A 12473-nucleotide genomic window follows, 5' to 3' on the forward strand; every position below is an offset into this window, starting at 1 on the left:
TGACTTGGTTACTGCACTGACCCTTCAGTTCTCATGATAAACTTTACTGGATGGAGGAGTAAAGCCGCATAAGAGCAGATGCTCTGCTGCTCTTGTGCTGCTTCAGCCGAGAATGAATGCTAGTAAAATCTGTTTAAGTGAAGAGCCATGGGCACTGGAGCACTGCAGAGGGGCAGAGACTGGCTGTAGGTGATGGCTCTCTCCAGCATACATGGCACGTAGGCATTCCTGACCATCAGGTCACCTCCTGGAAATTGTAGTGTGGTTGGGGAGTTCAGCATAGGACCTGGGCACACATAAAATCAGCGATGTATGGAGTCAGAAAGATGCAATCTGCTCTGGTAACCCAACAGTGTTCCCTGCCTCTGCGACCAGGAGCAGGTACTTGGACATACAACGCAGTGGATTGGTGTGGACCTCTTGTATTCTCCACTGGCAGCTGTCAGCCAGGGCATTGAATGGAGACATTCACTGTTCAAATGCAAGAGCCCTTTATCACCTTCAGTGCTCTCCATTTGGCTGCTACAGTGTCAGAAGGAGCCCTTCGGTGGAGGGAATGATTTAGCCTCGGGAAACAGAGATTTATTTTGAAAAGTCCTTTACTGTAATATCTTCCTTCTCTCTGACTGTACCATGGAGGCACTCATCCTTATCATGCAGGAAGTAGCTGAGGCTCTCTGATACTATTCTTTTAAAATCAAAACATTAAAGCTACAGTGCAATGATTTTCACATTTTCCAGGCATCCCTCCTACTGGCATTAATTGCCCCCCTGCTGTTCCTGTTCCAAAGCTATTTGCTTTTTCAGTATGCAGCGCTTGTTCGGTGCCGCACTAAACCTTTGTTGCTTTGCAGTAAAAAAAGCTTCCATTTATGCAAATGGCATTGAAATGAGTTTGATAAAGTGATAAACAGTCACATTTAATGATTGCAACTGTTGGGGTTTAGTTCGTTATTTTACAGTTAATTTTGGGAAAGTAAAGGGCTTTACAAAATCCCTTCTGGTGTCAATGCAGTGATACAGCAGTTCCATAACTGTGTTTTAAAAGTGTAGTAGGGCCACCAAGCTGAGGTGATGGGGGTCCAGATAAACCCTGTGGTAGATCTCCCTTCAATCTTGAAATCTCCTTGTACTTACCAGTTCATTTCGTATTTGAGTTACTGTATCTTTGGATGGCAGTTAGGTTTCATTTCCCTTTCTTTATTTCCTCTTCCTCTCTGCTTCTGACACATTATTATTCTTTCCACTGACTGTACCAGACCTCCAAAATCCCATAGTCCCCAAAAGTAATTACAGATACATTACTGAGCAATCCCACTGGGAGGTTGGGTCAAGTGCTTTATTTTTATCCAGGTCAGCTACCGAGGCGTGTGGTTGACTTTGCTTCCTCAGTAGCTGCATGAAAAGACAGGAGTATTTCTGTCACCTGAGCATTTCATCTGTAGCTGGAGGTCAGTCCTCTCCTGGATCTGGAGTACCCGGTACCCAAGCAGGGTTGCTAGTGGTCAGTAATGGAAGATACAAGGTCCCCATGACAGATGGATAAAACTAGGAAAAGCGCAGCTATGGCTGCACGAGGAGTAAATGAACACAATTTGATTGTGTGTTTATCTCACATAGGGTTTGATGACCTACAAGCTTGTGCTGATCCTGGAGCTCCTGAACATGGATACAAGACACCCAGTGCAGGTGTTTTCTTTGAAAGTGTGGTGGTCCGGTTTCATTGCCAAGAAGGATACAGGCTTAACGGTACTTCCAAAAAACTTTGTGTGAGACACTTTAATGGCTCCCTGAGCTGGAAACCAAGTGATAAACCTGTGTGCCTACAAGAAGGTAAGTCAGTTTTCTTCAAGCAGATCTCACATGTCCATGTACCATGTCTCTGTATCTCGGGACAAAACAGAAAAGGCTGGAGTCCATTTCACTGTGTCTTGTTGGATACATACTTTAGTTTCCCATCCATAATCCTCATTTGTTAGTTAAATTTGTAAGACAAGAGACTGTGTGTGTGCATGCACACGTGTTGAAAGGGATATAAATGTGAAAAAAAAAAAAGATAATACAGGTCTCCTTTTAACTACTTACAAATTAATGCAGAGGAAAAAAAACAACCTCCACTGTAAGTAAACTGTTTATAACTATTTATTAAAGCTGCCCACTTAACATTTCTTTCTGCAGTGTTTTACTAGAAAAATAAAATCCGGTTCCAATGCTACTGCTCCTGCTAATCAGGAATTTTAAACAATTGTGTTTTATAATGTGTGCATGAGTCAAGTAGAAAAATCAAATATGCATGGACAGCAGAAGTTTAAAGTCAGGGTAGAAGTTTACTCTGAGATAATTCAGACAATTATGGCATAAACCAATTGATTTTTATTGTATTCTATATTTGAAATTGCATTTGGTTTTAAATAATCAGGGCATTAAATTACTTTCTTCTTCTAAGACTTTGATAGAAGCAGGATTAATTTGAATTTCATAAGTGTAAATTTTGGCCAAGGTACAGGCAAGCAGCACAAATTATTTATTTCACCAAGTATATTGAAGATATAGTTTGTCCTTGTTGTTGATTTATTTTTGGTCAACAGAGCTATTAAAATAGACAGACACGAAAAGTGTTAGTTAAATCAAGTGTGTACATTTTAGTGTTGTGACTTCTCCACCAAAGTCATTAAGCATTGCCTCATTGTCTTCAAGGTTGAGCAAGATAAATTCTATTTCACCATTTAAAATCAGATAAATTTATGGACTTCATTCAAAAGTATTCAAAGACTTAAGTGGCTCATAAACACACTTACTGCATAGGATCATGCATCACTCAGCGTGTATAAAAACTGCAAGTACTTATTTATGGCAGTGGGTGAGTGAGTATGAGAAGCCTGTACCAGGACAGGGGTGTGCAAAGGGATGTGCCCCAGCAGGATCAAGCAAGGCCTGGGAGGAGAGGTGCACGTGAAGGGAACAACCCAGAACAATGGCCTGTGTGCAAGTGGTGCATGAGATATTGCAGAGAGTAGCCAGAGGCAGCTAGTAACTAGTCCATGGGCTTTCAGGTAGCTGCCTGTTGGCAGGAGAGGTCTTGGTAAAATATGGTCATGTGTGAGGCCACAGGCTACAGGCCTGTGAGGGGCACAGTTGTGAGCTGTGCCGTGGTTCGCACTGAGAAGGCAGCTGATATCTGGAACATAAAGGCAAAGGGTGGCCAATAACACCTCATCATGTGGCCTCATGGGTCAGCTACAAAGAAACAGCCTGATGCCTTTAAAATAACATATGTATGAAAATCATACCCTCTCGTGTACAGACATTTTTCATAAATGACCTTGTCTTTCATCTCATGGTTATTTAAGAAAAAATACATGTAGAGTGGCAGCAGCGTCTGTCTAAACTGGCTATTCAAACTACCAGAAAAAGCTTTAATGCTTGGAAAATCTGTTTTCTTAACCACTTCAGGTAGCTTCTAGGAATTTTGATGTGCATCTTTGAAATGTTACCTGTATCATCCACTGCAGTTGTTAAAATAAAAATTAATGTGTTTTATTAAATATTCAATATTCAGTGGAAATCTGTGGAGCAAGTTTCTGATCACAATGCCATCAAAAGCAAAACTGTCACCAATGTCAGTGAGTTCAACACTTGAGCCAGGTGCTTTCAAAAAAGAAAGAAATTGGAAGATGAGAATGTGATGGATGATGTGACAACAGTTGCTTAAGCGGCAACAATTACTTTCCAGCACAGAACACTTAAAAAGAATTGCTACCCAATGCTCTGATCAAGCAAAGCACTTAAGCTTGAGCATAACTGTAATTATGTGATTAGTCTTGTTAAAATTCTGTGCTCAAAATTAGGCCTACGCAAAAATGCTTTCTATTATTTGGACCAAAGAGTAGGACCGTGATTTAGGATTTAGTGAAGCAAGTGCTTAAGTACTTTCCTGATTAACATTGTAATAATACTCAGGTATTATTAAAACAATCCTAGGCTTTGGCAGTAGAAAAAAAGAAATTAGATTACAGAATTAGTTCTTCTATCCAATGCACAGTAGAACCGTTGATTCAGAAGAAATATTAACAAAGGCTCAGTGGCAGTCCATGAGACCCAAGCATTTCTTTAGAGTGATCCTTTTGCATACTGGGAGCAGAATCGTAAGAGAGGGGCATGATAGAGAGGTGGACAGTGTAGGAACATGGCACATCTGGAGAACAGTTAAGAAAGAATAATAACAGAGTTTGTAATTCTCAGCTGTCTAATGACATACATAGAAGTCTACATTGCAGAAATTCTGTAATGATATATGGAAAGAAATCTGAAATTTCTGGCAACTCCTGGAGAAGGAAGAAGCTAATGTTGTACCATTCATCATTACCTATCACAAGGCGAAATAAACTTTATGCTGCGTTTACCCATTGACAGCGGGGGCTGACTGCTCTGTGTGCTGTGCTGTGCTCTACATGCCTCTCGTCCTGGGATATATAAGTGTCAGATATTGCCAGCTGAGCTTGCACGCTAAAAACACTCAATACTTTGGAGTTCATTTATTCTCAGGAGTTTAGATTCAACTAAGGATGATTTTATGTCTGTGTGTTACGTATGTTTAATTGTCGTTATGTGTTTACCAGAACAATCTCTAATCACAAATGGATGCTATTTGCCAAAGGAAGTAAAGCAACCTGTTCCTGAGAATGTAATTGATTTTAGAACTAATACGTTTGCCTGGAGCTCTTCACCCAATCAATTTGATTTTATAGGTCTGTCATTTCTCGTTAAGATGCAGCAGATTTTAAGTGTCAGTACGAGAATGAAGTTGCACGAATAGATGCCCAATAAATGCCCTGTCAAAAATCTGTGTGCTTTGAGTTACGTTCTCTTGTTGATCTACAGCATGTTGTGATTGTAACTTCCATCAATTCTAATATGGTTATGCACATAAATACCAAACCTCTAAGGTGGGAATTTTGTATTTACTGTTTAAGAGCAGTATGTCATGTTGTTCACACTTTAATCTCATCTTCTCCCACTGTGATAATGTGGCTGCTGAGACTGTTGCCCTACTTGGAACAAATGTTAGCTCTTTCCTATGAGATTGAATCTAAATTTATAGTCTACATGGAGATGACAACCAAGCAAAGAGCTGTGCCCTTCTCTCCCTGTGCTTCTTCAGGCAGATGCCTTTGAGATGTCCTCAGTGCCTCCTTCTCCCACTGACAGGGGAGATAAACCTGCGGTGAAAGTAGTGGACTAGTACGTAGTTTGGCTACACCTTTCCTGTAGGACATTCATCCCTCATTTTTCTTTGCCTTTGTCTCTGGATCTGTGAGATGACTGAAATATTTTTATTTCCCCATCTCGTATCTGTCTTGCCAGCTGTTTGCTGGTTCTTAAACCTGGTTATGAGCACTCTATGTTTGTAACCAGGCTGCAGAACAATGGCCAGAGGTCTTAGGTAAAGTCTCTCTGCACTATTGTAATACAAGCAAAGACAGTAAAGGGAAAATGTTATTTAATATGCACTAAACTACTGTGTTTACCATCCACAGAACTATCCTAATAAAACAGTACTATGGATTTAACACTAGTAAAAAAGCAAGAGACAATATTGATCTTAAATGTTTACTTTTAAGAGCAAAGGGTCCAGATGAGCTGTCCGTGCATTAAACCCATTCTTCATGATGTTGCTTTTTATCTCTCCTCCCTGTTTCTCTCTGTTCCAGCCTGTCAGTGATGTCACTACATGCAGTCAAGGCTGATTTAGAGACCACTCCACAGTGAGATACATAGGAGCAGTGGACCTCTGTGTTTGAATTGATGTACAGACTAGTAAACAAAACAGTGCCAGAGCACGGACCAGGACACTGTTTTTCAATTGTGCACACTCTTACAGTGTTAGAAAAGTCCCTGATGTGGTTTTGGCCAACTTCCAGTAGTACTCCCCAAGCAAATCCTTCAAGCACCTTCTGGATTAGTATGGAGCAGGGACAATTTTTGGATGGTAAGGGCTCATGTGCAATAGACACAAGCCATCCCAAACCAGCTGGTACCTGTGGATGATGTGGCTATCTCCATGGTGTCTAGGTCATCCCTTCCTTCTGAGTAGCTGTTGTGGCCCAAGTGCTCCTGGGAGGCGGTAGGGTGGTCCTCCATCCCCATGGGCAGTTCTGAGAGATGATGCATGGTTTGCACATGAACGAACACACTATAACTATAGTGATTAACAAATTTTACTCTTCAGACCAATATTCCTGTGATGGGGGACACACTTAGTTTGCTACAGGTTAGAGCTCCTATCGTACAAAAGCTGCATCTTCCTGAAAGTTAGGTCAAGATGAGCCCTTGCACCTGGCAGGGTGTTGAGCCTGCTGGCTGTACCCCAGCTCTTTCTGCCCCTGCAAGATAAGAAATGTGTTCTTTTGGCTGACCCATTTTAGTACGCACATGGTAGATATAAGCAGATCATGTAAAACTGCCAGAAAAGAGTGTAAGTCATAGCCTTTGCTGTTCAATGCTGGCTAAAGACCATGTATTTCCTTAAATGGTTTAGCAGCTTCCATGGATTTGCTGAAAAGTACTTAGAATAAAGTAGTTTATTTTCTAGGACAGGACATTTTAAAATTCAGTCGCTTACTTTCAGCTTTTCCAAGCAGAATTGGTGCCAGCTAATCCAGTTGTTTGTGGAGAGGTAGCTACTGCAATTTATGCCTGACTAAGTGCTAAACAATATGAATTCAGCCAGTGGGAAAAGATTTGCTTGCAAGGCATCAGGAATAAGAGCTGTAATACTGTGGTCCAATGGTCTGGCATTTAGCTGGGGCTTGTAATAAGCCTGTTATCAAAGTCAGACAGGATTTTGCAGGCAAAGGACAGTGCAGTGAGCAACTTATCGCTGTTCTTTGCCAACATCTAGACGATTGAAACGATTCGATCTGTACCTGTTACTTGGAATAATGGGGATGAAGTCACTACAATAGATCATAGTTATGGAATCAGTTTCCCCCACTTTGAAAGTGAAATCTTGTATTTTACTGCACCATGTGTATACATACCGCCTTCATTTGTATAGCAACAGAAAGCTGTTATGTCAAGAGAGTGAGCTGTTCATTGATGTTATCTTCTGGCATCTATCTCCGACCTCCTCCTGTATGGCTGCCAAGCAGGTTCTCCATCTATCTCATCTCATCCTCAGGGTGCCCAGGACAGCCTCTTCATGGCAGTATTTAAGGCTTAGTGTAAGGCATTTCTTATGGGGCATCCTCTGCTGTCTCATCTGCTGATTAACTTGCTAGAGAGAGTGAGAGAAAAGTGTTTGGCCTTTGAAAGTGATGTCTGCACCCTTGTCAGTGTATTTTATAGCCTCCTGTTAGGGTACACATCCTCCCAGACTTGGGCCTTTATAAATGAATAAATTCTAGGAAAACTTCTTGCTGCAGTTTCTCAGCTTGCCTGGCAGGCTGCCAGCCCTTCCCATTACCAGCAGCAGGAGGCACCTGCAGCAGCTGCCAAGAAGCTGAAAGTAAAAAGAGAAATGGAAGAATTTTTAACTAATAATATGTCCGGGCCCAATACCGAAAGTTAACTAAGTACAATGTGTTTTAGAAAACATCCCTGTGATGGGAAGGCACAAAGGAAAGTATGTTTTAACTGGGAAAGCAATACTCTCCCACTTCATGTTAGTAAAATTTAGTGATGAAGTCTCCGAGTAATAGATCACCTTAGTTTGCCTAACTAAATATATACATTATGAAATACATTTGCTCTTCGTAGTTTGTGTGTGCTATGCTAAATAACAGTTTATCTTGTTTCTACTTGTGCTTCTACAGAAACAAACAAGCTGTCACTATAGCTTTACTTTGTGCATACTCACAATTAATTGCTAAATAAAAATTTAGATTTGCCTATTCCTCTTTAGCATGAATTACCCATGAAAGTGGCAGAAAGTTTCTCTTTTATGCAAATCTCAAGGGACTTCTGAAACTCTTTTTTCCCCTAATAAATATTGCATTCCTAAATTAAGATAATTGTCTCTCATGGTAGAAGCATTGGGGGAAAACAGCTTAACACAGGCTTACAATATATTTACTGTCTTCCTTTTATTTTAAATACTTCTCGAGTTTTGATGCCTGGAAACTTTTATCACTATCTCTGTCATGGATTGACTGATGGCAGACAAACAGAAATTCTCTCACAATATTTAGTCTTTTCGTCTCTTCTGTTTAATCTCACTTTGCATTTTTAATGAGGATGAACTTTGAGTCACCTGGTCTATCCCCTCATACCCTCTTGGCTTGTTTCTTAATTATTCAGTATTAGCAGAGGGATTTCTCCCCTGCCTCACCCTTCCACTTTCCAAATCTTTCAGTGTTCTGGGTTTTATTCTGTATTTGGTGTCTTTAGCACTGGTATATACAGAGAGGTATATGACTGTCTGATACATGTATCACAGACAGGAAATAGAGCCTGTGCCTGTATATCACTACAGGTTTGTAGTCCCTTGTTGAGAGTCTTCTACAAGCACTTGAGATCCTGCTCAAAAAATTGTGTCCTCTGAAGGCATATGAATGCAAGCACATAAACCTATCTGATTTAAAACATAATCCATGAGATTAATGTGAGGACATTCTCCTAACGAACTCTGTGGAATGGAGCTGGATAAACCCTTGTAAATGTACCTGATTTTCATCTGTGTCTCTGCTAAAACAGCAGTCTTTCTGTGTTCCTTGTGCCATATCTGTATTTTATATTTTCTTTCATCCTGTCCTCAGTGCTGTCAAAGAGTCTGCCTTCACATGGGACCTTGGGATAGTCAGACACTGTGTTGTAATTTGCACTCATGATGAATGGAGGGCCAAAACTAACAACAGTCTTCCTAAAAGCACCTAATTTTGTTTGTTTAAAAAAGGCTGGGGAAATGATCCATTATTATAGCACCTCGGCTTCTACTGCAGTGCTGTAGACTTTGTAAATTGTGGTTGACTAGGGAAAGGGCATTTTTACTGAAATGCATGTGTTTTCGAAACAGTTTAAGCAGAGCAATTAAATTAAATGCTAATTTTTGTTTAAGAGCTTGATTACTGAATAGTTAGCCATGTTTTTTTAATTAAGTTACTATTTCTTTTTTTCATGAAGTCACAGATTGCCTTGTTCCTCATGTTGAAGATGCAGAGATTCATAACAAGACATACAGGACTGGCGATAAGTTAATAATCAGCTGTCATGAAGGATTCCAGATCCGTTACCCTGACTTAGACAACATGGTTTCCATATGTCAAGACGATGGAACATGGGATAACCTACCTTTATGTCAAGGTTTAGTACTCCAGCACGTCCTGTTTTATAGCTCATGCATCTTGTGATAGTTTGCCAATATTTTTTTCCTACGGTTGTAAGAATGTCAGTGATCTGATAAGCTCCAAGGTGCAGTATTTGAATAATGCTGCTGCTAAGATTTTTTTTGATTTCTCTTCCCTGTTGCTCACTGCAGGAAAGAAGATGCCGCTTTCTGAACATACCCATACTTAAAATACTACTTTAAATATTGCTTTTTGTTTGTGGGTCTAAAATCTGACACAGATATATTGCATTAAAAAGAAAAAAATCTAGGGTAATCAGTCAGAAGTTCAGCAAAAGATCTGATGGGCAACTGACATTTTTTCACTAATTAATTTGTGAAAAGATTTAAGCTTCTAACTGCAATTTATCTTTCTTTGCCTTGTGCAGAGGGCAGGGGTGGAGAAGAGAGGCTGGAACCTGTTCTTCTGTCAGAGTTTTCAGCAGAGTTGTTGATTAGGTTCACAGTCCATTAAACCTGTAGGTATTGACTGAAAATTCAGGGTATGCACAGGAATGATTTTGGCCAGAAAAGCCATTAGCTATAGGACTAGTAGTATCAGCAGCATGGGATCCCAGCCCAGCTTAGACTGTGAGAAATGACTGGGGGTAAGCCAGCTTTAGTGAATGGAAATTCAATAACCTTAGACTCCTTTTACCTTCGCATTTCTAATACACACGTTTTAGCACCACTGACTTGGTTTTAACCAGTTCACATCTTGATAACAAACTTGGCCCACTGAACAGCATCGAGAGATTTTAACTGTCTCTGCTGAGCAGAAAAGTGGGTTAATCCTAACTCTCCTCAAACCCATATGTCAGCTCCTAAAGCTAACAGTCCTCTGTAGGCACTTAATTACACTGTCCCATCAATTTGCAGAGTGAGAGCAGGCAGTCAGGGGAACTGGGACACTTCTCAGGAGTGACAGCACATCAGACTGTCCCCCAAGGTCCTGTCTTAGACTATGGCAGAAATTTAGGCATATTACCAGAATAGCTCAGTGTTTCAGATGCACACATTGAATAGTGCTAACATCAAAGGAGAATTTTCATGAAACTGTAGAAAAGTGGACACTGGTTTTGGGGTATCTTGTCAGCAGTGGAATCATGTGTGGCAGTATGAAGTGTACAGCCCATGTTTGAGAGTGGGTGCACCTCGCATCTAATTAAAGTAGATTAAGACTCTTAGGGTTAGATGAGATGAATACTCAAAAGATTAATTTGCAGGTACTGTATTTGCCAAAGGTCCATGTGGAAACTCTGGGACAGACAGTATTAATTACGTAAGCAGAAGATCCCCAAGTACCCCTTGGCTTGTTACTTTCTTCTTGTATTTATACTGTGAAACCCGATCAACTGCTCCTACTCAATATGTGATATTAACTGCTTTTCAGAATAAAAGCAGTGCTAATAAAAGTTGAGAAATCAATTGCACAAGACCCAAGTGCTGTGATTACCAGACAGGCAGAGAATAGGCAGTTCAAGTATCTGAAATATTTTGCCAAATTCTTGCTGCAAAATTGTCCCCAGAATTTTTTTTTTGCTACGTCAAACACTAATAAGATCAAAACCACTTGTCTACTTGCACTAGGTTGCCTGTCAATTACATTTCTATGGCCCTTTGATTACAACAGGCAGGGGAGTCTTATGACACTAAGATGCCTTTTTTTTTCTGCCTGAGCAGTGATAAAGGATTATAGACCGTATAAGAATCCAACCTCTATTTTTGCAATGAGATAATAAAATTAATTACTGACCTGGAATGATGTGAATTACTTGGCAAAAAAGAAGCCAAAATCAAGTTTTCAAGCAACTTGAGTTGTTTGGAGACCTAGGAATTTTCACAAATGCTTGGCTGTCATACAAATTCAAGTAAATCTCTGCCCTGCATTACAAGGAACATAATGAGCATTAAAATTCTGAGCCAGCAGGACAAAATTTTCCCTGATACAGTTCAGAGGAGAGTAAGCTTGGTCTTGCTCAGGCAGTCTGTGCTCTTTCTGTCCCAGTGGAGGCTCCTTATGTCATCCTGCTCAGTGGACTGCTCAGATTGCAGGAATTAGTGTGTTATGTGTGGGGCATACCTGATCAGGGGATAAGCAGCAGCCCATAGATAGGACACTTGAAGCTTTATTTGAGTAGTGACATAACCAGCCAGTAAAAAAGCAATCAAAACCTTTGCTCTGGTAGTACAGCATGCTGCAAAAAGCTTTCAAGCTTTTTGCATTGTTTTCTTTTGGTTTCTTCTCTCTCCCTCAAAAGACCACTGAAAGGAAATGACTGCTTGAAATGCTGTTAAGACTTTCTCAGTTCTCAGACTGATTTTATTTCCCCCCTCAGGCTTAAAATTAAGGGTGTCCTATGAACATCCTTCACAAATTCCTAGTAGTGGCAAGAGACCTATTTATGGATTGCCGTAATGCAGCTTCCATTAGTCACATAACTTTAAAATACTATTTTTCATTCCCAGATTACTAGTCATCTTTTCTCCACATTATTGCAAATTAAAAAATCAACAGTATTAAGTATTACTCAGAGGGTCATTTCTAAGGCCACTAGAAAGACGTGCCATCTATTAAATTCACTGCTCTCTCTTGCCCCAAATATGGCTGGTGATCATTTAACCATCACTGCTCAGTACCATCCATGATACAAATCCCTCAGAAGTAATTCCAGAAGTAGAACTGGAATGTAGTCTCCGATTCTGACTACATTTACCATTTCTGGTGATAACAGGTACCTTAATTTTTTGATAACCTTATCTGAGACCTTGTTCAGTGTTTATCATGGGACTGCTCCTAGGAAGTCATATTCCTTTAGACTTTCTCAAACTGGAATTTCAAAATCATTAATTCTGCTTGCAGATCTTTTACAGTCATGTGCACTTTGTCACAGGAGCAGTTTTAATATTTAAGACGGTTTACATGTCTGTCACTCTTAAGAGGAGGAATAAAACCCATGGTTTATATAAATGACAATCTTTATTTATTAAAGATCCTACCTCAGAAAGAAATTGTCATCTGCAAAACTGGTGAATGTTTGTTAAACAAAATACTGTCAGTTTTGGTAAACCTTTCCTGGATTTCCCTGGAAGTGAATCCCACGCTGGCAGAGTGTGTGGGCTAAACAATAAAAGGGTTTGAAACAGGATA

General features: G+C 40.1%; 1 protein-coding gene across 1 annotated transcript in view; it reads left to right on the forward strand.

The window, feature by feature from the left end:
• Nucleotides 1–308: 308 nt before the first annotated feature.
• SUSD4 (sushi domain containing 4) overlaps nucleotides 309–12473 on the forward strand; it is a 32213-nt gene continuing 20048 nt past the window's right edge. The window contains exons 1-3 of the mRNA XM_027721285.2: nucleotides 309–381; nucleotides 1621–1833; nucleotides 9121–9300. Coding sequence (XP_027577086.1) covers nucleotides 309–381; nucleotides 1621–1833; nucleotides 9121–9300 — 466 coding nt within the window. The remainder of the gene's footprint in view (nucleotides 382–1620; nucleotides 1834–9120; nucleotides 9301–12473) is intronic.

This window comes from Pipra filicauda, unplaced genomic scaffold (assembly GCF_003945595.2).
Source record: "Pipra filicauda isolate LSUMZ 115617 unplaced genomic scaffold, ASM394559v2 scaffold147_size4022426_pilon, whole genome shotgun sequence".
Lineage (NCBI taxonomy): Eukaryota > Metazoa > Chordata > Aves > Passeriformes > Pipridae > Pipra > Pipra filicauda.